We start from the raw sequence: 27652 nt of genomic DNA, 5'->3' as shown, positions 1-27652 counted from the left end.
GTGGGGTTTTAACCACTGGACCACCCAGGAAGTCCCTGGTGAGCTTTTACTGATCCTCTGTTTCTATGCCTTCAATTTCCTCTTAGAATTTGTTGACTACGTGATCACAAGGAAGACAGAGAAAGGCAATGTAAAAACTGATTCCAATATTTCAAGACTTCCTGAAACATGTATTTGAAAAGGAAGCTCTTTGGAGGAAACAGAAGTAACATCTGCAGTGTCTGTAGAAAGCAGATTACTGAGCACTATCTGTAGGCATTAGTTAGGCCTTTGAGCTCAAATTAATTTTCCAACATCCTAGGTTCTCTTAGGATTTATGACACACTCTAAGGTTTAATATATAAATGCCATCTGAATGCTTTAAGATGTGAGGTTCATCCATTCCAGAGATAATCCCATCAGAAAGGAGGATAAAATGGTAAACATCTAAATTATTTGTAAATGATCTGACATTGGGACTCAGGGCACTTGAGTTTGAGTTCTGTCAAACTTTCCTACAGAAGTCTAGATAAATCACTAAACAACCTCTTTGGCCACAGATTATTCCCTTATGAAATAAAAATAATAATATTTTTCATGCGTATCTCTTATTGATTTCATTAAGAATCAAACTAAGTAAAAAATATAAAAATACTTTGAAAAACTTACAGCGTCGAACAGATGTGTGGTGGTGTTTTGATTTTGCTTTGGTTGGAAACAAAATTATGCCTTTGAAAAGTAATTTCTGGATGTTAAAAACACATCACATTTAACTGTTGGACTATCTGCATATTACCAAATGTCAAAAGCAAACTATCCAGATGTTTGGTCTACCAACATGCCAATCATCTGAACATTTCCAAAAACAGTATTTAAGTCTTTATCACAGCAATTTTTTTCCCAAATAGTTTGATGACTCCTGATAAACTCAATGGGAAAACTTTTATTTAAATTGGATATTTGGTAATATGCCAATTATACCCAGCCTTTAAAAATTGTCCAAATCTCTAAGCCACTTTTCTGAAGATGCTATGTTTTCATGACAGATAGAAACGGAGCAGGACCCTATGGTCCTTGTCTCCCAAGTCCTCTGCCTGTCTTTCATCTGTGGAAAAACTTTAGCCAAAGAATAAGTTTAATCAGAGAAGTGAGAAAATGAAGAAACAAAGGAAAATGGTCAAAGGAGACCAAATAATAATAGTTTAGTCATTAAACATTAGTCAAGGACCCTTAGTTCCTACTCAAGGGCTATAGGTAATATTATGAGCCATATCCTGTGAGCTGTCTTATAGGTACTGAAACGCTCACCAGGTGGAAGAAGCTAACTACATGATAATCAGACTGTAGCCATGACATAAGCTGCCACAATTCCAAGAATTGGCCTCAAGGAAATGGGAACAAACCAACCCTAGAACTGAAGATTAACTGTTCTTAAAACAATCAAGATGGCAGTGGTCAGACTACCTCATGACCAATTTCAAGATGACGGTCAGAGCTGACTGTGCTGTTTCTGCATGTAGTCTCCTCCTTCAGCCTATAAAAGCTCTGTCAGTGTCGGGGAGTCAGCCTTCGGACAGGTGTCCGCCCTGGTTGCTGGCATCCAAAATAAAGCAAACTTTCCTTTCCACCAACCTTGCCTCTTTATTGGCTTTTGAGCAGCGAGCACTAGACCCCACTTTTGGTTACAAAATGAGGAGTTGTTTAGAAATTTTAAATTATGTAATAGGACATTTTAGCTAGGCAAGGGCTTGGGACTTACAGCCTGAAGCCACTTGGAGTTAGGTGTTGCCCCTCCCCCTCAATATACATCAGCTTTTGGAGCTTAGACGCTATTAAGTAGAATTGGAAGGGGTCCTCCCTATTTCAGCTCTAGTCCATGTATTTATATACTGTCTCAATAACTGAGGGAGAATAATCTTTTAAGGTGGAAAAAAAAATCAAAATCCCGACTCTTGCCTTTGAGGTTTATAGATATAAACCCATGTTCAATAGACTGGAGCAGCCCTAATCAAGGCAAATTTCAGAAAAACACTAGGGATCTTTTAGGGAAAAAAAAACCAACACTGAAAGGAAGAGGAAAGGACTAGACTATGTATATGGACTTAGTAGGTGAGAAGAGAGTGGAAAAGGGATGGAGATCATATTTCTGGGCTATTAGAATCCATTCCCATGACCTGGGCATTCTGATAACACTGATATACCCTGGACAAAGTGATTTTAAGTCACATGAGTATGACTTAAAAATTTTAGATATAAAATGCTCTAATCAGTGGTACCTTGGTAAATTTTTAACAACTGGCTCTCGGGGAAAAAAAGGCATGTTTGCACATAAGTACATATGCTTATTATAAATTTTACTGATATAAAGGATGTGTCATATTTTTAAATAATAATAAAGCATACAGTATTCTTTATTGTAAATTTCATACAGCCTTTGGATTCTCACAGGATGCTTTCTTTGATTTCTGTTGAACAATTGTGTCTGTAGCCAAACTAGCTGCTGCAAATGATGAATGAGGGTAGTTCTGATATGAATATCAGAACTTGTATCTTTGTTTATGCAAATGAACAGAAATGAAACAACAAAAATATATATTGGAATTTCTCTCATTTGTCAAAGATGTGAGTGACTTTAAGTGGATAATAATTTTCCAATACTGAAAGAATAGTCTCTCAATTTTTTTGTGCTATTCACATTGTAATTGCTATAAAGACTCTTTTTTTCTTTTTTCTTTTTGCTGTACCTGGGCCTCTCACTGCTGTGGCTTCTCCCGCCGCGGAGCACAGGCTCCAGACGCGCAAGCCCAGCGGCCATGGCTCACGGGCCCAGCCGCTCTGCGGCACGTGGGATCCCCCCGGACTGGGGCACGAACCCGTGTCCCCTGCATCGGCAGGCGGACCCTCAACCACTGCGCCACCAGGGAAGCCCTAAAGACTCATTTTTACGTTGAATCTGCATTATAAAAAACTTCTCCATCACTTTCTGAAATATAGACAATGCACAAAACAATCAGTGATTTATAGCACTTGCCTATTTCTGTAATAAAATTCTCCCACCAGGGTCCATTTCAAAGCTACTAATGTGACATCACTGAACACAGAGTAGAGGTGTACACACTACACAGAGTAGCACACGGGTATACAGACAGTCCCAGGCTTATGATGGTTCAGCTTACAATTTTTTGACTTTATGATGGTGCAAAAGTGATACCCATTCAGTAGAAACTGTCCTTCGAATTTTGAAATTTGATCTTTTCCTGGGCTAGTGATAGGCGGTATGATCCTCTCTCAAGATGCTGGGCAGTGGCAGGGAAGCAAAGCCCCCGGCCAGCCATGCAGTCATGACGGGAAACAACCCATACACTTATTACCATTCTGTACCCAGACAGTCATTCTGTTTTTCACTTTCAGTACAGTATTCAATGAACTACTTGCAAGATTGAACACTTTGGTGTAAAACAGACTTTTTATTAGATGATTTTGCCCAACTGTATGCTAATGGAAGTGTTCTGAGCACGTTTAAGGTAGGCGAGGCTAAGCTACGATGTTAGGTGTATTAACTGCATTTTCAACTTAACGATGGCTTTGTTAGGACATAATCCCATCATAAATCAAGGAAGATCTGTATGAGATTTCCATCACATGATTATGGTAGACCTAGACAACAAGAAGAGCACGGGTTAGTAAAATGTAGTATGATAGGAAGTGATAAGTTTTCAGTGTGTCCTTTGCTTCTGTGACTGCACCACGGGGTGTCGTAAGGCTCAGTGAAGCAGATTCCTCCTCAAGGTTGGTGGGCATCATCCAATCTGTGGAGGATCTGAACAGAACAAAAGGTGGAGAAAAAAGAATTGTCCTGTTTTTTCTTCCTGCCTGCCTGCTCGAGCTGGGACACCTCAGCCCAACTTCTCCTGCCCTGGGACTGAATTACAGCACCAGCTCTCCTGGTTCTTCAGATGGTAGATCTGGGGACTTCTCAGCCTTCATAATTGTGTGAGCGAATTCCTCACAACAAAATTCAATTTCTCTCTCTCTTACATAGGTAGGTAGATAGATAGACAGACATCTATAAATATAGATGTAGATATGTATTTATCATATGTATATGATAAATAGATATAATGTATATGATATATATATTTATCATAAAGAGTGAATAAATGTAAATATGTATGGTGTTTCTCTGGGGAGCTCTAATATAGGTTTTAATATAATGTATTTAATTATACATTTTTTATGGGTTGCTTTTTTAGTAATGGCTGTGTTTTACAACCAATGCTAGCTGTCTCCAGCATGCCACTGGTTATAATCCTTGTAGGTCAAGCAGTTTTACTATAAGAAGCCTCTATCTGAGCATGAGGTAGGGGAGAAATAAACCTAAAGAAACCCTTTTTCCTTGGAAGATCTGGGTGGGAGTTTGTATCAGACCAGTGGACAGTTGGGGATATTGACAAGTCCTGGCTGCAGCAGGGCTACCAGCAACATCAGATGTGCAGCTTCACTGTAACACTTGTAGTTACAAACCCACCAATAATATGGAAGCAAGGAAGGGGAAGACAGCCGACACCAGCAAGCAGGGTTTTCTGGAAGGCTGCTTGTTTCAAAACCTAATCTTTAGAAGTATGTTTAAGTTCCTGTTCTCCCAGCCCAGGCATCAGTGGAAATGTGGGCAATTATTTTAATTGTTAAAAAGGGTTTAGAGAAACTTCAAAAAGAAGTCTAGTCTTGTGTGACTGGCCTCAAGTCATTTCATTTCGGGCATTAAAATATGATGTGACCTTTTCCATCTCCATCACGATGCCCAGCTCTCTGTGGCAATGCCGTCAAATGACCAGAGGGAAAACTAATTATGTGAGGCTTTAACGTCTAACACAGACCTACGGCAAAGCTAGAAAATATTCATTTTTGAAAATGACCACACAGAAAATCCTCAAAAAGTTGCGCTTTTATTCATTGACATTGTGGTTCATTAAGCCAATAGATGAATGAAGCATTCCTTGGTGGCTAAATTCCAGTGTAAGCAATGCAGACTTCTTCAAATTAATATTAAATGTGATGGCGAAAGGATTACACATGATAAAATTAAAAATGCTTATTAATAAGGGGCTTCCCTGGTGGCGCAGTGGTTGAGAGTCCGCCTGCCGATGCAGGGGCATGGGTTCGTGCCCCGGTCCGGGAAGATCCCACATGCTGCGGAGTGGCTGGGCCCGTGAGCCATGGCCGCTGAGCCTGCGCGTCCAGAGCTTGTGCTCCACAACGGGAGAGGCCACAACAGTGAGAGGCCCGCGTACCGCAAAAAAAAAAAAAAAAAAAAAAAAGTGGGGTTAAAACACATGTCACTTAACAGTTTACAATTCTGAATTGAGCCTGCATAATTCAGCAGAACATTTTGAGGTGTTTTAGTCAAAGGCTAATTTCTTTTGTTCTCCAAAGAACAGAGCTAAACAACAGCTTCAGGGTCCTTAAAAATACACTAAAGATCAGGCTTAGAAAACATGCAGCTTCTCTAAATACATTTATTGACCTGTTGGCTGGAGTGGTAAAACTATAGGAAGCATAATGACAAGTGAAAAGCAAAATATATCTCAGGGCAACCGTGAGAATATGCAAGATTCCTGGCATGTTTAGATTTCTTGATTCTTGTTCTGGCAAGTAGCATCTCAATGAAGTGGATTTTTGGATTCATTCTCTGATCAAAAGAAAAAAGTTTAGAAGCCATGGTTATTATAAATTATAAAATATTATGTAATAATAATAAATATTTATAGAATTTTAAAAATGCTAACAACCCTACTGAAAGGCAATATCATTAGCTTTATTTTACAGGTGAGAAAACTAATTAAATAACTTGGCTTAAAGTCCCTAGTTTGGGGAAGAACTAAGAAAAGAATTGAAGTTTCCTGAGTCCAAGTCCAATTTTCTTTCCATGATCCTAAATTGCCAATCTTGCCCAGTAATGGGGCATGCCCACCTATCATTCCAAGCCCCTAAAGAGTTGAATGGATGTTTTCTGTGATGCTATGCTTCTGGTCACTGTGACAGAGGAAGAAAATGGGCCTAATGTCTAGCATTCCCTGCAGAGTGGATCACACCAGGGGTTCAGCTGAGTGCAGTGATGCTTGGTGAGAGAATTAATGATGTTCCTCATCTTATGACCCCTCTGATCCTTTCCTTGAGGAAGTTATAGTCAATGGTTTTTGAGTCAATTATTCACTTTATAATCTCTCTGCAGTTTCCGTCCCAGAAAAGATTCAGGAAATTCAGGAAAGGGTGGGGATTTGTAAGAATAACTCCTTTAATATAATTTATCCTGAACCTTTCCCCTATTTATAACTTTTTGTTCTTGTTGCCATTTTTAGATTTGGAGACTGTTTTTCACTGAAAGGAATATATTCAGAACAATTAGGTTTCCTAGTATAACTTATGTAGGAGTGTGTAAAACACAAAAGTAATAAGTGAATTATGAATTATTGAGGCATTTTGAAAGGAATAAAATTGCTAAATCTTGTAGTGTGTTCTTAAATGTTATTTTCTGACTACGCTGCAAGTTTCAATGATCAGCACTTAAGAACAAAATTTGCTCTTCAATTGAGACATTTTTAAATAAAATTTTCTGTCATATTACTTTATATTAAACTTACAACTAGCCAATAGAAACTTATACAAATTTTAGCACAGATTACAGCAGTCCTGATCTAGTAGATGATAAAGTAGCCACTTTTCTCATTACTATATTAGTATACACAGAACTCTGAGTTATTTATGTTCATATTGATGGCTTTTTTCATTTCTGAAACTGAGTCATTTAAAAAATGTAAAATAAATTGTGTTTTAGTGTATTGTAGAACTCAGTGTCACATCTCTCTTAAATCACATAGAAGTATGAAAATATTTGGAAACAAAGAAAGAAAAAAAAGTCTTACGTGTTATGGTTTACTGTTTTTTCCACAGTCAGCTTCAGGTTTTAACATACAGGTCATGGCGTCACAGCAAGGATTGGCACATTCCTTTAAAGCACACACACAATGCGAAAGTGGGTTCAAGTATTTTTTTTCCTGTAGACTAGGTGCACAGAATTCTGGTACAAGATGACAGTGAAATTTCACTTTCTAAACTAAATTACTCTGCTATACAAATTCCAATGGAAATGACCAAGGAAATTTAATAATAGAAAAAATGCTGAGTAGTGAAAACTACCTCCTAAAAGGACAAAAATAGAATTATCCAAGAATTATCCCAAATAAATTTGCCCACGTGGTATTACATGTAAGTTAATTTAAAAGCTCAAAGGACAGTATTTCTATACTATTCAAACAGCTTGAAGATAGAGAAAAAAATTTTCTTAATCCTCAATTCATTTTACCAAGCCTGCATAATTTCGATAATGAGATTTGGTAATGAATATACACATACATACTATTCTCATTTATGAATATAAATGCAAAAACTTGAATAAAATATTAATAAAACACTAGCTTATTAATATAACAACTCTCTATTACAAACTATGCAGGGTTTTTTTGGTCACCAAAAATGCAAGAGTGACTCAGCTCTACAGAATAAAGTAATATAATCCATCATATTAAAAGGCTGAGGGGAGAAAACAACTAATATTATAGTGATAGATGGCAAAAATTAGTACAAATTAGGTAGCCATTATTTACTTATTTAAGCGTATATTAGTAAACTATGAACAGAATTACGCATCATTATGATAAAATCTATCTGATGAATAGCAAAAATATATTCAATAATATAAACTATAAGACAAGAATTATTTATAAGCTATGTAAAGCAACTATACTCCATAAAAAGTAATTAAAAAAATTACTCATAGGCTATATCTGAATGTAAATTCTGACAAATGCTATGAGTGAAAAAATACATGAAAGTATAATAATTGGAACATAAAATCACACTTTCATTATTCATATGTGGTACAATTCTTGACCTAGGAAAAAAAGAGAGGATCAACTCTAAAAACTTTGAATGAGTCACTAAGATAGCTGTTTAAGATAACAATAAAAATAACATCAAGAACACTAATAAATTAGAACCTAAATAAAAAAGAAAACATTACACATATTAATAGCAAAAAGAAAAAATTGAAAATACTTCAAAATAAACTTTCAAAATGTGCAAGAACTGCATGAAGAACATTTTATATAACTTCCCTGAAAAACTTCAAAGGCAACTTGTCTTTTAAGACAATACTTAATATTGTAAAAATGCCAGTGGCCTTCAGAGTGAATTATGAATTTAACACGTTTCAACCAGAATCTCAATTGTATTTGTGGGCAAGTTGACAAAAAAAAAATACTGGGAGTTTTATAGAAGAATGAACACTGGATAATTGCTATGTAAACACTGCCAAAAAAAAAAAAAGCCAGTGAAGAAATTTTCTATTAAAGATATTAAAGTGTGTTACATAGTTACAGTCATTAAAATAGCATTTCAGTTGTGTGATAATATCTAGACAGATAGATAGAATGATTATTTTTTAAATCCAGAAAAATACCTGCATATATACATAAAAATAATAAAATAGCATATAAGATCATGGAAAACTGGATTTTTCACTAAAGGATACTATATGAAGTATATATACACTACTTTTTGGGTAAGAAAACAGTTGTTTAAAAATTCAGTTGTTTGTAAGCTTGAACCCTCTCTCTGATTTTATTCAACTGTAGAAGAAGAAAATCAACAAGATATGGAAAAAGTATAGCAGTTGGATGATATACTTAAAGAATATTAGATATTATACATCATATATAGTAGTTTCTCTCTCTCCTCTCCTCCTCCCTTCTCTCCCTCTTTTTTTTGTAGGTGTGTCTGTATGTACTGAATACACGTTATTTACCTGCTGAAATTAGAAATAGTAAGGATTGTGAACAACTTCAATGATCTTCCACCCAAGAAACCATATGGGAATGTAAGGAAGTAAGAATGAGATAAACATAAGTCTAACTTATTGTAAGGTATCACGTCATTTGTAAAATTTTGTATCTCATTATAATTAAGAGAATATTTGCAATATTCTTTACAAATGATTGTTGCACATGTAAACTTTTAATATAATTCAATAGCTTAAAATTTCTGAATAAATAAACTCAGGCATAGAGAGATTACATGCCTTCCCCATTGTCATAGAGCCTCTTAAAGTAATGGATAAGTCTTGGGCTGCAGTAGGCTTCACCAATTACTAGCTTTGTATCCTTGGATCTAGTTACTTAAATTTTCTGCGTCTCACTTCTTTTCTAAATTGGGAAAATAACAAACCTATTTTGTAGATTTGTTGTGAGTAATAAGGAGATTGTGATTATAAAAGCATTTTGCAGATTGACACATAAAAGTTCTCTTCAAATAGTAACTCATTTTCTCAATCTTAAAAGTAAAAGAAGATTGCTAAGAAAATAGAATGCTTTCTTTTAGAAACCTAATCTGGGATTGCTAATAAACATTCTATCAGAGACATTCTTTAGAGTACACTGATGCCTTGAAGGGGTCAGATTTTTATGAAGATTAGCAGAAGTATAGTAATTATCTTAGACGTTCTATGTTAACCCATTTTCTACAGGTTTGTGTGATTTTTCTTTTTTCTCCTTCTGTTTTAATTTCTCCTCGTTTACACACTGGTTTGATGAGAGAAGACCAGCACTTTTTCTATGGAGAGAACTTACTTCTAGACTTTTAATTGTTATTGCTCAACAAATGATCAGCTGTGACTTTATGTGATTTAGGAATTTCTGACTAATATATTTAGGAAAGATCATAAGTGACATGTTATAGTTAATGATTTACTTCTTTACACTGAACTTCATACAATCATGTCATAAGTGTATCCTGGCTTTGAAATGCTTTTCAAAAGATTACTAAAAGCAGTACTGAAAACAAGTGCAAGCCTACGTTTTACTAAGATGTCAAGTTTGTCTTTAAAAAGAATTTCCAAAAAAACATTTTAAAGGAAAAAAAAGAAAAAGAAAACAGTATAATTCTTATGCAACAATAACTCTTTAGTAAATTTTTTAAACTGTGGATATTTTCATACCTCAGGAGAGCCACAATCACAGACTTCTCCTATTTCCAGAAGTTGGTTCCCACACACTGGTTTTATCATCATATTTTTAGGAACCCGTGTTTTCAGCAAGCAGCTTGGTTTTTGAGATAAAATATATTTTTTAAAATGTGAGCGACTGACTGTACTGAAATCCTTTGGGAATTTTGAACTGTAACCAGAAGAAAAATGAGACATATCATGACACACAGTGATAAGTGAACATGAGAATCTGACTTGTCTAACGATATTACGTAGTTCAATGAAAATTCCAAATTTAGTATAAATGAACCATGTTATATGTGGAGCTTCATAGAGCAGGCATACTCTGCTGGTTGAAAAATTCTTTTCCTAGACACCCAGTTGTAGAGTTGGAAGAATTTAAATTCCCGTGTGGATTCACTTCTGTCCTAAAGGGCAGCAGTGATGAGCCTCGCCTTTTGTTATCATTCACTCATCTCGCCGAGGGCTAAGAGGTAGGCGATAATAACAATGAATAGTGAAAGGAAATAATTGCAGAATTAGAGGTTCTATGGACATATTTATCTATTTATGAACACTTCAAAAGCAAGGTATGTTTTTTCATTTTTCTATCCCAGGTCCTTGCAAAGTGCCTGGAATTAAAAGGCAAATATTAATAACATAAAAATGAATTGATTGGTGATGGGGATTTATAAGGATGTTGTCATCATCTTAATTAGATAAATATTTTTAGAAAATATATTATTTTAAGCTAAAATTATTTTAAGTTAAAATAACATCACTATACTTATAAACTCTATCTTGGCATATTTGGAGATCTTAAATAATGAACTCTGCTAGCTGGTAAATCCTATACATCAAGAAGCTGGAGGGTGGGGATTTCCCTGGCAGTCCAGTGGTTAAGGCTCTGCACTTCCAATGCAGGGGGCACGGGTTTGATCCCTGGTTGGGGAGCTAAGATCCCACATGCTGTGCGGTGTGGCCAAAAAAAAAAAAGAAAAAAAAGAAAAGAAAAAAGAAGCTGGAGGGTGAATTAGCAGGAAACAGCCATACATAAAAAAAAAAAATTTCCATCCAACTATATAGGCTGCATCTGAATTCTTTTAAGATTTAAGAAATATTTTTTCTCTAGGGTGACAAGGGCTCACCTCAGATATTCATTCATCACACAACTCCCAGAGAGACACTTGGTGTTATATGGAACATCAGGCATACCGAGGGCATGACCCAACTCATGTGCCATCACTCCTGCAAGAGAGACACTGTTCTTTCTCTTACCCTGGAAAAAGAATAGAAATATCTATTACTTCTGATTTTATTCAGTTATTTGTTAATTTTTGCCAATGTTCAGTGTTACAAAAAAATAGTTTGACAGATGAAAATTATTGAATCATTGAGCTTCTTGCCCTGTCATTGGTTATTGAAAATTGTTGCATAAACATTTGAAATGATTGCCTCCTGGGAATCTAACCATTGAGCCAGTGCTCAATCAATATTTGCTGAATTAATGATGAATTCTTGATAAACCATGGTTAAATTACGGTAATTCCATTCTTTATAAGCAGTACTAAAATACACCATAGTATATACTCAAAGACCTCCAAAAACTATTGCCGTGATGCCTATGACATTGGTAGTGTTTGGCCGTATGACACCAGCATGCACTTTGTCTGACCTTCCTGGCCATAGATACTAGGGATGATTAATTTGAAGTTGCCTTGGGCCCCAGAGGGCACCTGGATTCCCTTTATGTCCCAGTCTTCCTGTTCTCATTCCCTAACACAAACTAAAGAATGAAACCTCTGGGATAGTCACTGTAAAGAGATATTCTGTTTCATAATCCAAGGAATCTTCAGTGTAGTGATCTAGCAGGAGGTTCATTTCTACTTTTATTTACTGACTCAGCAAGTGTACATTGTGCTAACTCTGAATAAGACATTGTGCTTGTCTTCCTGGAGGTTATAGAATCTCATGGAGCTATATTTTTACAAACCTCAATAACGGCAACAGACGATGGGGAACACAAGGAATTCAAGGCTGCCAGTGCTGTAATTCGATTTTTGAAGCCAACTCCACTGTGTGAAAGTTACAGGTACATTGTCACAATTTGAATCTTTGGAACCATCAGCTTTTTTCAACTCTGTTTGAGATTTCCCTAGTTCCCCTATCCTTTTCATATTCATGAGGCCCCCGAAAAGCTTCTGCTGTTCTATAGCATTATAATGACCACAGATGGCTATCCCACATCCAAGAGTCGATTTTAGTGTTCTGACATGGGTCTCCAATAATCTCACAGGTGAACTGCTATTAGTAGAACTTTAGGCTCTCTGACAACTGATCAGGGAGGTATAATTGAACAGGAATGTCTGCCAAGAAACATTTGGGATAACTATCTCTTCTCTGCCAAAATAGGCCTGGCCCTGTCCAGCGTGTGCTCACGTGAGTAGCTGAGCGTGGTCATGGATCTTCATCTTCCCCAGGTTAGAACGATGCCAATTCAGAAAGTTTTCAAAGGTGACAGCTGTGTTGGGTACCACGTTTATCTTATCACCATCAGACCAGACTTCCATACCTATCAAGACCACTTGAACATCTATGGTATTATACATCTGTGGAAAGAACATTTTTCTTCATGAAAATGTTTGAGATTTCTTTTTTTAAAAGTTTTGATTGAAGTATAGTTGATTTACAATGTGTTAATTTCTGTTGTACAGCAAAGTGACTCAGTTATATATATATATTCTTTTTCATATGCTTTTCCATTATGGTTTATCCCAGGATATTGAATATGGTTTCCTGTGCTATATAGTAGGAGAGATTTCTTTAGTATTTTAGATATTTTACTGACCACAAGTGATGCATAAATGTATCCGAATTTTGAAAATAGAAAACCTAGAAGTTGCCTTTTCTACAGTATATGTGATTTTACCTTGATGTTGATCATATCTGCTAAATTTCCCAAAACTGCTGGCCTTAAGCCATTGTGACTCTCCCAGCTCCTTATTTGGTGAACACATAGGGAAGCCCTAAGCTCCTGTGTGGAAATATATGTTTAGAGAACAAATATCTTACCACATTGAGTAGGTTTATCACATCAAACAGAAAGCTTCTTATCAAAGTTACATTCCTATTATACATGTTATACTGTAAAACAGAAAATGCAAAGAGTAATTAAAACCACAAATTAAAATGAGAAAGCTGATGGGGTACAGGATTTTACATTCTAAGAAAAATTACACGTTTCAATGTAAATAAATGTCTGTTCATTCCACGTCTATCTTATATAAGAATCTATTTCAACAAATTCTAATTCAAATGTAACACGTTTCTGGCAGGAGAACAATTTGGCATTCATATAAAATTTCAATTCAAACTAAGTTAAATAAATCAAATTAATTTCAGTGTTTTTAAATGAATCTAATATTATTAAAATTTGGTTATAAAGCAGTATTTGAGAGAAGCACAGATTCTAGTATTTTTGAGCATATGAACATAATTTGTAAAGTACAGATAGTTTTATGTCTATATGTATTATAGTGAGAACTTTAAAAAGATATTAATAACCCATTCTTTTATGTTTCTAGTTATTGTGGTTGTTTTACTGTTGCTATCTGGCATTAAGTATATTTCCAATATCTGAATATTTTGGCAGAAGATTTTAAAGGGCGGGATGAATGAAAACTATTTTTGACAAAGCAGGTAGAACAGACAAGACAATCAGGTGGACAGGCTTTGTATTTTCAGCTAGAATAGTTTATTGCTTGTGTCCACTTGATAAGAAAACTTAAAAGTTGACTTAACTGGCCAAAAAGTACTTATATTTCATACTCACAAAGGCATTATCCAGCACCAAAAAGAGATCGATGTATTTCTTAGCCTGAAGAAAGTCTTTCTTTACAAAGAGTGAAAGAACATTGTTAATATCTTCAACCTAAGAGATTAAAAAGCTTACAAAGAGATTTAAATAAGTAAAGAAGGGTTGGGCTTTACTCATACGAGTCATTGCTGGGTGCACCAGTATTTCATACATCACTGCTGAAATGAATGTTGGTCGGAAAGCTGCACTCACCTCTGGCCTTTTGAGTGACCTTGAGGTTCGAATAAGGCCCTGTTTCCTGCCAACATTTCTTACACCACAGGTGTGATTAGCTGGGTCTAGCTCCTCCTGGTTGTATATGAGGACAGCATGTTCTTCTTGGTCTGTGCTTTTCAAAGGCTTTATCATGTATCTCTGATTGTGATGTGTGAAGTATCCCCTGCGAGATACAGAGGCTCATATTTCAAGATTGTCTTCTAGAGTCACATCCACTGACCAGAGTGTGGAGGGATACCTCTCCCTCAATCCCAAACTCACACATAGAGTTTTCATTTGTAGGCCTTGCAGCTAACTTTTGCTAACTTAAGTTGTACTCAGTATTTGTCAGTACTAAAATAGAGCCTATTTTAATTACCTAGAGAATTCTGAACAAGAAGTACTAAGGTGAAGCTATCCCAAAGAATTTGGAATGTACACCATAGTTTATTTTCACATTTAGCAAATATTTCTTGGCAGTTCCCAGACATATAATGGAAAATGCAGTAAAGGCATGTTTAGATACCAAGAACCCCAGAAGAGAGAGAGAATGATGAGCAGATCAGCCAGACGAACAGTTTATAATTAGTATTAACTTAAAGATTTTCTCCTCTTAGAAGGAAAATTAGTTCAGAAATACAAAGTAAATCCATATGATGGAATATTAGAAAGCCAACACAGCTGTTAAAAATTACATCTATGAAGGTATTTTATGATCTGGGAAAAGGCTTATGATGTCATGTGGTATGTCCCAGGTTGGCAGAAGAATCATGTATATTTTATTTCATATTTCAATCATGTAAAAGATATATTTGTCTATATGCATAAAAGGCAGCAACCATGACAAAATATTAATAATAGCGATACACAGAGGTAAAATTTTATGGTGGATAGTTTTGTATTTGTGCTTTCTCACACGTTAAAAATTTTCCCTAATTGGCAAGAATTATTTTAGTAAACAGAAATACCACACAGACAGACACACACACCCATACACACAAACTTCTAAAAATTATGTTCAACCATGACAATTGCAGGGTAGAATCTTTAAGAAAATGAAACAGGTGGTTTTGGGGAGTGAGTGGTAGAGTGGGTGATAAACATGAAAATGGATCCAGATATCCTCAAGCTCCAGAATGTAGTACTTGTTTAAAAATTGCTAACTTTAACTGTTACTAGAACCGCAGATAATGAGTGCAAGGATGATACATTATTCTTCACTTTAACCACATATATGCAACATTTTATCAATGGAGACAATTTTACCAGGATAGTAAGAAGATATGGTGTTCAGAAAGACTCAACCTTGTGTAACAAAATGGTGCTTGATGTTTAACATTTTTGCAAGTGGCACCCACCTCAGCCCATCACAAGTACAAATGCTGGCAACAGAATCCTTTTCATTTAGGACGTGTCCTTTATAGTAGCAGTGTTCCTAAGGTTGGAAAAAATGTGTTTGTTTTTTTTAACTACAAAAATAAACATATCACAGTTGTGTTGAAAACTCTTATCTTGAATATGTAGGAAAGTTCTTCAAGTAGTGGCTGTGGCCAGACCAGCTCCCAGAAACAAAAACATGGAGAACCTCAGCGGTTTCATGAACTACTCCATGGGGAATTTGAATCTAAATGGACTCATGGCAAGAGTGGATGCTGCATTTGAGAAGTAGCCAGTTCCCCCATGGGATCTATAGCACTCCCCAAGAGCTCTCAGATTTGAGTGTCAACTTTTGAGAATATAGTTCCCTTATGTAAGCTCCACTGTGCATCACATATCAATAAAATGAGGTATTCATTTTTCCAGATTCTGGAGTCCTCAGGGGGCCACATCACCACTCCTGAGCCCCTCAGACTAACTGGTCCAACTCATTATTTTAACTAGTGTGTTAGTGGCATCCCTTTACCAGCATCCGAAGCCCAGAGAATTTATCTACAACTAGAGATTCACACATGGTTGGTGCTTCGTAGAAGCAAAGTAATGGGTCGCTTATGTAGAATGATCCAAGAAAGCTAATGAATAAACTCTTGCTCAGAATAAACTGACTTGCCTCAGGGTCTGAAAATCCATCTGTGTCTTTCTTTCCTTTGTAAGAAACCTTGTCATCATAAACATTTTCTTATAGACGACTTGGAAAAGGTACCACATTAAGATATCACTGGCCATTCACACTTGAGCATGAATAAATTTATCAGATATTTTCCCCAGAGGTCAATGTTAGCAACAATCCAGACATCCATGAAATGAGAGTCTTGACTTGAGAAGGGAATGGAGAGTCATTCTGTGGCATAAGTCTTGTCTGTTTTTTTATAGAAACAGATATTTGGGGCACCATGGAGGGTGGCTCTGAGAAACTCGCTTAGCTTGGTAATACTCCATGAATGAGTCTTTTTATATTCTCTTCCTGTTTTTCCCTTGGCCTTGATTCTCTATGTCTGATATCTATACCTTGGCATTATTCATATGATGGTAGTTTAACCAGATAAAAAATTATATTAATTAAATAATATACCTTTTCTGATCTCAGGATAAATGCATATATCATTAGGAAACAGTAAACAGCGACATGACCTTTCAAGTACCTAGGGGACAATATTTCTAACCTATTGATAAGATGGTTTAAGGGAAAGCAGACTTTTGGTTGCTTCTAAAAATGCAACACTTGGAAGCCTCCTACTACTCCTATCTTTTAAAAAAGATACAATTTTTTTCATCTGTTATCTCATTGGTCTTAGATGAGCATCCTGTTTTCAAGTCCTTTAATTTTTTTTAAGTTGCCCTTGAACCTATGAATCTTACGATGTAAGCAGCAGATCCAAGTAAGAGTCCCAGAAAGCATTCGGAACCTACCATGTTCTGAGGGCTTGTTGTGATTTTCTCTCCTCTGGGTGAGTAATATGTTTCAAGGTAGTCTGGCCCCAGGAGATGCCTGTAGAGAGCAGAAAGCTGCATGATACTCTCATGGTGGTAGTAAAGGCTAATATTCCTGTAAGATCATCAGTACTAAAGGAATGATAATGTCTACAGTGAGAAAGAGCTGGCATTCTGACCACTGGTCCTTTTCCAACATCAGAAGTCTGCTCCTGAAGCAAACCAAAGCATTAGTTATACCTCTTAGATCTGAGGAAAGAAATACCCTGAAATACTTTTCTGATAGAAAAATCACATAGGAATTTTTCTACCTTCAAATGGATTATTTTGGGATTCTTTGAACCAAGGATATAGCCTCCAAAGGATCTCTGTAGGGTGTTGGGTCGTAAATACACATGAAGGACCATTGCATTCAGGGAGAAGTTTACTATTATAGAACTTGGTGGAGCCCCATACCCTGGGATCTATCTCAAACTTGTATGCCCTGAATGAGCATTAGATATATGTTATTATAAAAGTAATGGAGGAGAGGACCTTCAAGATAGCAGAGGAGCAAGATGGGGAGATCACCTTCCTCCCCCAAAATACATCAAAAATACATCTACATGTGGAACAACTCCTACAGAACACCTACTGAACGCTGGCAGAAGACCACAGACTCCCCAAAAGGCAAGAAACTCCCCACGTACCTGGGTAGGGCAAAAGAAAAAACTGACACAAAAGAATAGGGACAGGACCTGCACTTCTGGGAGGGAGCTGTGAAGGAGGAAAAATTTCCACATACTAGGAAGTCCCTTTGCAGGCAGAGACTGTGGGTGGCAGAGAGGGGAAGCTTCAGAGCCACAGAGGAGAGTGCAGGAACAAGGGTGCAGAGGGCAAAGTGGAGAGATTCCCCCACAGAGGATCGGCGCCGACCAGCACTCACCAGCCTGAGAGGCTTCTCTGCTCACCCGCCGGGATGGGTGAGGGCTGGGAGCTGAGGCTCCAGCTTCAGAGTTCAGACCCAAGGGAGAGGACTGGAGTTGGCTGCGTGAACACAGCCTGAAGGGGGCTAGTGTGCCACAACTGTCCAGGAAAAAGTCTGGAGCTGCCTAAGAGTCAAGAGACCACTGTTTCGGGGTGCATGAGGAGAGGAAATTCAGAACACCACCTAAATGACCTTCAGAGATGGGCGCAAGCCACAGCTATCAGCACAGACCCCAGAGATGGGCATGAGATGCTAAGGCTGCTGCTGCTGCCACCAAGAAGCCTGTGTGCAAGCATAGGTCACTATCCACACCTCCCCTCCTCGGAGCCTGTGCAACCCGCCACTGCCAGGGTCCCGTGATCCAGAGACAATTTCCCCGAGAGAACATATGACTCACCTCAGGCTGGTACAAGGTCACACTGGACTCTGCCACTGCAGGCTTGCCCTGCATTCCATACCTCTCCCTCCCCCTGACCTAAGTGATCCAGAGCCCCCAAATCAGCTGCTCTTTAACCCCCTCCTGTCTGAACGAAGACCTGTTGCCAAAGGGCGACCTACATGCAGAGGCGGGAACAAATCCAAAGCTGAACCCCAGGAGCTGTGCGAACAAAGAAGAGAAAGGGAAATTTCTCTGTGCAGCCTCAGGGGCAGTGTATTAAATCTCCGCAATCAACTTGATGTACCCTGCATCTGTGGAATACCTGAATACACAACTAATCATTCCAAAATTGAGGTGGTGGTCTTTAAGAGCAACTGTAGATTGGGGTTTGCTGTATGCGACTGACTAGTTTCTGATTTTTATGTTTATCTTAGTATAGTTTTTAGTGCTTCTTATCATTGGTGGATTTGTTTATTGGTTTGGTTGCTCTCGTCTTTTTCTTTCTTAATTAGAAAATTTTTAAATTTAATACTATCTTTTTATTTTTTTTAATAACTTTATTTTACTTATTCTTTTCTTTCTTTCTTTCTTTTCTCCCTTTTCTTCTGAGCCATGTGGCTGAGAGGGTCTTGGTGCTCCAGCCGGGTCTCAGACCTGAGGGGGGAGACACAAGTTCACCAGAGACCTCCTGGCTCCTCATAATATCAATTGGTGAGAGCTCCCCCAGAGATCTCCATCTCAACACTAAGACCCGGCTCCACTCAATGACCAACGAGGTCCAGCACTGGACACCCCATGCCAAACAACTGGCAAGACAGGAACACAACACCACCCATTAGCAGAGAGGCTGCCTAAAATAATAATAAATTCACAGACACCCCCAAACAGAACACTGGATGCGGTCCTGCCCACCAGAAAGAAAAGATCCAGCCTTATAGACCAGAGAGCACAGGCACCAGTCTCCTCCACCAAGAGCCTACACAAACCACTGAAACAACCTTACCCACTGGGGGCAGACACCAAAAACAATGGGAACTACGAACCTGAAGACTGTGAAAAGGAGACCCCAAACACAGTAAGTTAAGCAAAATGAGAAGACAGAGAAATACACAGCAGATGAAGGAGCAAGGTAAAAACCCACCAGACCTAACAAATGAAGAGGAAATAGGCAGTCTACCTGAAAAAGAATTCAGAGTAATGATAGTAAAGATGATCCAAAATATTGGAAATAGAATGGAGAAATACAAGAAACATTTAACAAGGGCCTAAAAGAACTAAAGAGCAAACAAACAATGATGAACAACAGAATAAATGGAATTAAAAATCCTCTAGAGGGAATCAATAGCAGAATAACTAAAGCAGAAGAACGAATAAGTGAGCTGGAAGTAAAATAGTGGAAATAACTGCTACAGAGCAGAATAAAAAAAAAAGAATGAAAAGAATTGAGGACAGTCTCAGAGACCTCTGGGACAGCATTAAACACAACATTCAAATTATAGGGGTCCCAGAAGAAAAAGAGAAAAAGAAAGAGACTGAGAAAATATTTGAAGAGATTATAGTTGAAAATTTCCCTAATATGGGAAAGGAAATAGTTAATCAAGTCCAGGAAGTGCAGAGACTCATACAGGATAAATGCAAGGAGAAACATGCCAAGACACATATTAATCAAACTATCAAAAATTAAATACAGGGCTTCACTGGTGGCGCAGTGGTTGAGGGTTCACCTGCCGATGCAGGGGACACGGGTTCGTGCCCTGGTCCAGGAAGATCCCACATGCCGTGGAGCGGCTGGGCCCATGAGCCATGGCCACTGAGCCTATGTGTCTGGAGCCTGTGCTCTGCAACAGGAGAGGCCACAACAGTGAGAGGCCCGTGTACCGCAAAAAAAAAAAAAAAAAAAAAAAATTAAATACAAAGAAAAAATGTTAAAAGCAGCAAGGGAGAAGCAACAAATACCATAAGCGAGAATACCCATAAGGTTAACAGCTGATCTTTCAACAGAAAGTCTGCAAGCCAGAAGGGAATGGCAGGAGATATTTGAAGTGATGAAAGGGAAAAACCTATAACCAAGATTACTCTCCACAGAAAGGATCTCATTCAGATTCGATGGAGAAATTAAAATCTTTACAGGCAAGCAAAAGCTAAGAGAATTCAGCACCACCAAACCAGCTTTACAACAAATGCTAAAGGAATTCTCTAGGCAGGAAACACAAGAGAATGAAAAGACCTACAAAAACAAACCGAAAACAATTAAGAAAATAGTAAATGGAATATACATATCTATAATTACCTTAAATGTAAATTGATTAAATGCTCCAACCAAAAGACATCGACTGGCTGAATCGATACAAAAACAAGATTTGTATATATGCTGTCTGAAGGAGACCCACTTCAGACCTAGGGACACATACTGACTGAAAGTGAAGGGACGGAAAAAGATATTCCACGTAAATGGAAATCAAAAGAAAGCTGGAGTAGCAATTCTCATATCAGACAAAATAGACTTTAAAATAAAGACTATTAGAAGAGACAAAGAAGGACACTACATAACAATCAAGGGATCAATCCAAGAAAGAAGACATAACAATTGTACATATTTTTGCACCCAACATAGGAGCACCTCAACATAAGACAAATGCTAACAGCCAGAAAAGAGGAAATCGACAGTAACACAATCATAGTAGGGGACTTTAACACCCCACTTTCACCAATGGACAGGTCATCCAAAATGAAAATAAATAAGGAAACCAAGCTTTAAATGATACATTAAGCAAGATGGACTTAACTGATATTTATAGAACATTCCATCCAAAAACAACAGAATACACATTTTTCTCAAGTTCTCATGGCACATTCTCCAGGATAGATCGTATCTTGGGCCACAAATCAAGCCTTGATAAATTTAAGAAAATTGAAATCGTATCAAGTATGTTTTCCAACCACATGCTATGAGACCAGATACCAATTACAAGAAGAAAACTGTAAAAAGTACAAACACATGGAGGCTAAGCAATGCACTACTAAATATCCAACAGATCACTGAAGAAATCAAAAGGAAATCAAAGAACACCTAGAAACAAATGACAATGAAGACACGATCACCCAACTGCAGTTTGCTGCACCCAACTGCAGCAAAAGCAGTTCTAAGAGGGAAATTTATAGCAATACAATCCTACTGCAAGAAATAAGAAAAATCTCAAACAACCTAACGTTACACCTAAAGCAATTAGAGAAAGAAGAACAAAATCCCCCCAAAGTTCGCAGAAGGAAAGAAATCATAAAGATCAGATGAGAAATAAATGAAAAAGAAAGAAGGAAACAACAGCAAACTTCAATAAAATTAGAAGCTGGTTCTTTGAGAAGATAAACAAAATTGATAAAACACTAGCTAGACTCATCAAGAAAAAAAGGGAGAAGACTCAGATCAACAGAATTAGAAATGAAAAAGGAGAAGTAACAACTGATCCTGCAGAAATACAATGAATCATGAAGGATTACTATAAGCAACTGTATGCCAGTAAAATGGGCAACCTGGAAGAAATGGACAAATTCTTAGAAAAGCACAACCTTCTGAGACTGAACCAGGAAGAAATAGAAAATATAAACAGACCAATCACAAGCATAGAAATTGAAACTGTGATGAAAAATCTTCCAACAAACAAAAACCCAGGACCAGATGGCTTCACAGGTGAATTCTATCAAACATTTAGAGAAGAGCTAACACCCATCCTTCTCAAACTCTTCCAAAAAACTGCAGAGGAACTAACAATCCCAAACTCATTCTACGAGGCCACCATCACCCTGATACCCAAACCAGACAAAGATATCACAAAAAAAGAAAACTAGAGGCCAATATCACTGATGAACATAGATGCAAAAATCCTCAACAAAATACTAGCAAACAGAATCCAACAGCACATTAAAAGGATCATACACCATGATCAAGTGCGGTTTATCCCAGGAATGCAAGGATTCAATATATGCAAATCAATCAATGTGATACAGCATATTAAAAAATTGAAGAATAAAAACCATATGATTTTCTTAATAGATGTAGAAACAGCTTTTGACAAAATTCAACACCTGTTTATGGTAAGAACCCTCCAGAAAGTAGGCATAGAGGGAACTTACCTCAACCAAGTAAAGGCCATATATGACAAACCCACAGCCAATGTCATTCTCAATGGTGAAAAACTGAAGCCATTTCCACTAAGATCAGGAACAAGACAAGGTTGCCCACTCCCACCGCTATTATTCAACATAGTTTTGGAAGTTTTAGCCACAGCAATCAGAGAAGAAAAAGAAATAAAAGGAATCCAAATCGGAAAAGAAGTAATACTGTCACTGTTTGCAGATGACATGATACTATACAATGAGAATCGTAAAGATGCCACCAGAAAACTGCTAGAGCTAATCAATGAATTTGGTAAAGTTGCAGGATCCAAAATTAATGCACAGAAATCTCTTGCTTTCCTATACACTAGTTATGAAAAATCTGAAAGAGAAATTAAGGAAACATGCCCATTTACCATTGCAACAAAAAGAATAAAATACCTAGGAATAAAACTATCTAAGGAGACCTGTATGCAGAAAACTATAAGACACTGATAAAACATATTAAAGATGTTACAAACAGATGGAGAGATATACCATGTTCTTGGATTGGAAGAATCAACATTGTGAAAATGACTCTACTACCCAAAGCAATCTACAGATTCAATGCAATCCCTATCAAATTACCAATGGCATTTTTCACAGAACTAGACCAAAAAATTTCACAATTAGTGTTGAAACACAAAAGTCCCTGAGTAGCCAAAGCAATCTTAAGAAAGAAAAATGGAGCTGGAGGAATCAGGCTCCCTAACTTCAGACTATATTACAAAGCTACAATAATCAAGACAGTATGGGACTGGCACAAAAAAGAAATATAGATCAATGTAACAGGATAGAAAACCCAGAGGTAAACTCATGCACATATGGTCACCTTCTCTTTGGTAAAGGAGGCAAGAATATACAACGGAGAAAAGACAGCCCCTTCAATAAGTGGTGCTGGGAAAACTGGACAGCTACATGTAAAAGAATGAAATTAGAACACTCCCTAACACCACACACAAAAATAAACTCAAATTGGATTAAAGACCTAAATGTAAGGCCAGACACCATCAAACTCTTGGAGGAAAACATAGGCAGAACACTCTATTATATAAATCAGAGCAAGATCCTTTTGACCCACCTCCTAGAGAAACGGAAATAAAAACAAAAACAAATGGGACCTAACGAAACTTAAAAGCTTTTGCACAGCAAGGGAAACCATAAACAAGATGAAAAGACAACGCTCAGAATGGGAGAAAATATTTAGAAACGAAGCAACTGACAAAGAGTTAATCTCCAAAATATACAAGCAGCTCATGCAACTCAATATCAAAAAAACAACGCAATCCAAAAATGGGCAGAAGACCTAAATAGATATTTGTCCAATGAAGATATACAGATTTCCAACAACATATGAAAGGATGCTCAACATCACTAATGATTAGAGAAATGCAAATCAAAACTACAATGAGATATCACCTCACACTGGTCAGAGTGGCCATCATCAAAAAATCTACAAACAATAAATGCTGGAGAGGGTGCGGAGAAAAGGGAACCCTCTTGCACTGTTGGTGGGAATGGAAATTGGTACAGCCACTATGGAGAGCAGTATGGAGTTTCCTTAAAAAACTAAGAGTAGTACTACTATACAACCCCACAATCCCACTACTGGGCATACACCCTAGAAAATCATAATTCAAAAGTGTTATGTACCACAATACTCATTGCAGCAGTATTTGTAATAACCAGGACACGGAAGCAACCTAAGTGTCCATCAACAGATGAATGGATAAAGAAGATGTGGCACATATATACAATGGAATATTACTCAGCCATGAAAAGAAATGAAATTGAGTTATTTGTAGTGAGGTGGATGGACATAGAGTCTGTCGTACAGAGTGAAGTAAGTCAGAAAGAGAAGAACAAATACCATATGCTAACACATATATATGGAATCTAAAAATAAATAAATAAATAAATAATGGTTCTGAAGATCCTAGGGGCAGGACAAGAATAAAGATGCAGACGTAGAGAATGGACTTGAGGACATGGGGAGGGGGAAGGGTAAGCTGGGACGAAGTGAGAGAGTGGTATGGACATATATACTCTACCAAATGTAAAATAGATAGCTAGTGGGAAGCAGCCGCATAGCACAGGGAGATCAGCTCGGTGCTTTTGACCACCTAGATGAATGGGATAGGGAGGTTGGGAGGCAGGCACAAGAGGGAGGGTATATGGGGATATATGTATACATATAGCTGATTCACTTTGTTATACAGCTGAAACTATCACACCATTGTAAGGCAATTATAGTCCAATAAAGATGCTAAAAAAATTAAAATGCTTTACAGAACAACAGCAACAAAAAGTAATGGAAAGTCACATCAAAGGTTTCAGTTTATCTGGGTAAAAAATATTTTCAGTAAATTCCAAAAGCAGCAGGGAATGAAGTCATTCGTGCAGCTCTTTGTTTTACTCTTTGCATATAATTTCCTAGGGAAACATCAAACTTCTTAGATAATATTAACACCAACTATTAACATCTAATATTCAATATGCTTCATGTCTTCTATGTCAAATTACAGTATATAGAGTCTAAAGAAGATTTATTTTTCCACATTCTCTTAGGTATAATCCAGTGATTAGACTGTCAGGAAATACAACTTACTCGGCTTTTTGTAGGCAAAGAATGACGTCTTCTCCATTTAATATCATCTGATACTGAAGTTCATGTTCATATCTTTCCTAAAAATATGTAATAATATAATGATAATTTATATTTATGAGTCTATCTAAAATAATTATAATGATATAGGTAGCTGTATAGAATAATAATTACAAATGTAATAGTCAGAAAGTTAATATCTATAATACATTTTTAAAATGTTAATTAATGAGATAATATGATTTCTCTATTATAGACAAAAGGCAATTCAGGGGGTCAGGAGGTGAGGGTAGGGAGAAGACATGGATTTGGTGGGCTTGGCAAGGAATGTCTTCTCCTAGAAATACTGCCGTTCTGTCCTCTTTTTTTTTTTTGTTCCCCCCACAGAGTTGGAGAAACACCCAAACTGTTTTATTTTTTCTGATCCAGTGTGGGAGTTAACTCCCTTCCTGCTGCTTAACGGTAAAAGCATTTAGAAAAATCCTATGCCCTCTCCTGGGCAAAGGGGAGCATTCGTGTAAATGGGCTTCAAGACTGAACTACTAGATGTTGACTGTGACATCACTTCTACTAGTAAAAAGGTCCTTTACTGTCTCTTTAGATGACAGCAAAATCCCACGGTCATCCCATTGCTTACCTCTTTGCCATGCTTCTCTGTCTGGTTGTTCTGTATCTCTCTTTTGTGTAAAATGTGTAGTTTTTTAGGATGAACTACTTCATAGGGCTCTAGTTCAGGAGTCTGCTTTATGGCTATTGCTAGAAAAAGAGAGGTAATACTGACAAAATATTTAAAGGTTTTTGTCGGTTGGTTTCTTGAAACTGAGTGGAAGACAATTTCCATTGAGAAGGGAAACATTGAGAAGAACAAGTTACTCCTCCAGTTCAGCTTTGATAACAAAGAATTTTTCTTTAGTTTTCTCTCCCTATTCTGGAAAGCTGTGACAATGATGAAACAATTCTTTGGAACTGTCAATATATTAGTACTTACCTTGAGCTTGAACGATGAGCCAGAGGGTGGAAAGCAGGACCAAAGACATGCTGGCTACTGTAGGTAGCTGAGACATCCCACACAACATGAAGATTTGGTCTCCCCAGCTGTCCAGTTTTATCTGCCCCTACTTCTCTTTACAAATTGAAAAAAAATAATAAAAACCTAAAACCTTCTTTGGGAGATTGAGGAATGTTTCCTAATGACACTGGGAAGTTGCTAAGAAATTGCAGTGTCAAGATCGTGAGAATGTTCCTCATTTATGAGAGGTGTTTGTGTCTGTGGTTACAGCTTAAGGAGTCACATCTGGACAGCTGCTTGGCCCTGATGCTCCTATAGTAGTGAGAAAGTACCAACTGAGACAGATGTGTGTGCATATGTTTACATATTCATTAAATTCAGCCATTGCTCATGCCATTCGGTAGTGTTATAGAAATTGATCCATACTTTTAGAAAATATTTCAGTAGTCTGTACATATTTTGAAAAATTGGCACAGAGAAAACAATCTGTAAAACAAGCACCAGGCAAAGTTTTATAAGCTAGGATATTATAATTTCTCTGACCCTCACTTTCCTTATCTGTGAAAAGGGGATGATGATAATGATACCTACTCTAAGTTTCTTATAAAGTTCATAGAAGGTAACACACACACATGCACGCACACACGTAAAACTATAAGGAAATGTGCAAATGTAAATTCTCTTGACGACAGTGCTAGCCTCAAATTATACTGCATATAAAGTATTTTTGAAACGCACTATGAGTTCTACTGAAGGAAAATAACTTTTTCTGATTACAAAAATAATACATTTTCATGGTCATAAGCATCAAATCAGTATCCTGAGGGAAAGAAGTTGGTCACCCAACAGCCCAACATCAAGAAGTGACTACTGTTAACATTTTGACAACTTATTTTCATCTCTCTTCCATGCACTAGTAAAAGAAAGGAAAGAAAAAAGAAAATTAAACTTTATAAACTATAGTTCTTACTGTAGAAAAGGTTTGGGGAACCTGTTATTTTTTGCATAGCATTATAGCATAAACATTGTCATCCTATTGTATATTAATATGTTATTTTAATGACTTTAGAATATTGCCTTGCATGTAATGTTTTATATGTCGTTATTTGTGTATATTTCTATGATTGATTTTCTGATTCTTTTGGATAACTTACTAGAAATGGTATTATTTAGTTAAAAAGGTAGAACAATTTGAGCTTCTTGGTATACATTGATCTGGTAATTCTCACAAGTAGTACAAGACTTTGGAATGGTGTAACTCTTATCAACATCTCACCCCTTGCCATCTTACATGTTGTTGTCAGGTATTTTAGCTCTACCATGATTTTCACCCCTAAGTTAGTCATTATCATTAGTTTGTGTTTTATACAGATAATACTATTTGAAATTACTCACAATCATACCACCTTCTTTGCTCATAGATCCTTTTAGTATTAGTATTTTTTTTAATGTCTTTATAAAACATATTCTCTGACAAATCATTTCTTAGAGTAAACACTACTTTTTTTAAAATTTTTTTTCTGAGAGTATTTATTTCACCCTATTCTTTAATGGTGGTTTAGCTCGGAATACAGTTTTAGAA

The 27652-nt window shown here is 36.9% G+C and overlaps 1 protein-coding gene across 1 annotated transcript; it reads right to left on the bottom strand.

Moving 5' to 3' along the window:
- Positions 1-5636: 5636 nt before the first annotated feature.
- ADAMDEC1 (ADAM like decysin 1) lies at positions 5637-26137 on the bottom strand. The gene is made up of 14 exons (XM_067742458.1): positions 26050-26137; positions 25699-25817; positions 25065-25141; positions 16938-17016; positions 15449-15525; positions 14088-14274; positions 13851-13910; positions 13091-13162; positions 12458-12627; positions 12012-12093; positions 11167-11297; positions 10031-10208; positions 6903-6986; positions 5637-5668 (listed from the first exon to the last, which is right to left on the bottom strand). The coding sequence occupies exons 1-13, from the start codon at positions 26135-26137 to the stop codon at positions 6906-6908; spliced, it is 1401 nt and encodes a 466-aa protein (XP_067598559.1). The 3' UTR covers positions 5637-5668; positions 6903-6905.
- Positions 26138-27652: the final 1515 nt, after the last annotated feature.

Source organism: Pseudorca crassidens, chromosome 7 (genome assembly GCF_039906515.1).
Source record: "Pseudorca crassidens isolate mPseCra1 chromosome 7, mPseCra1.hap1, whole genome shotgun sequence".
Classification (NCBI taxonomy): domain Eukaryota; kingdom Metazoa; phylum Chordata; class Mammalia; order Artiodactyla; family Delphinidae; genus Pseudorca; species Pseudorca crassidens.
This window is presented reverse-complemented; position numbering and strand designations above follow the sequence as displayed.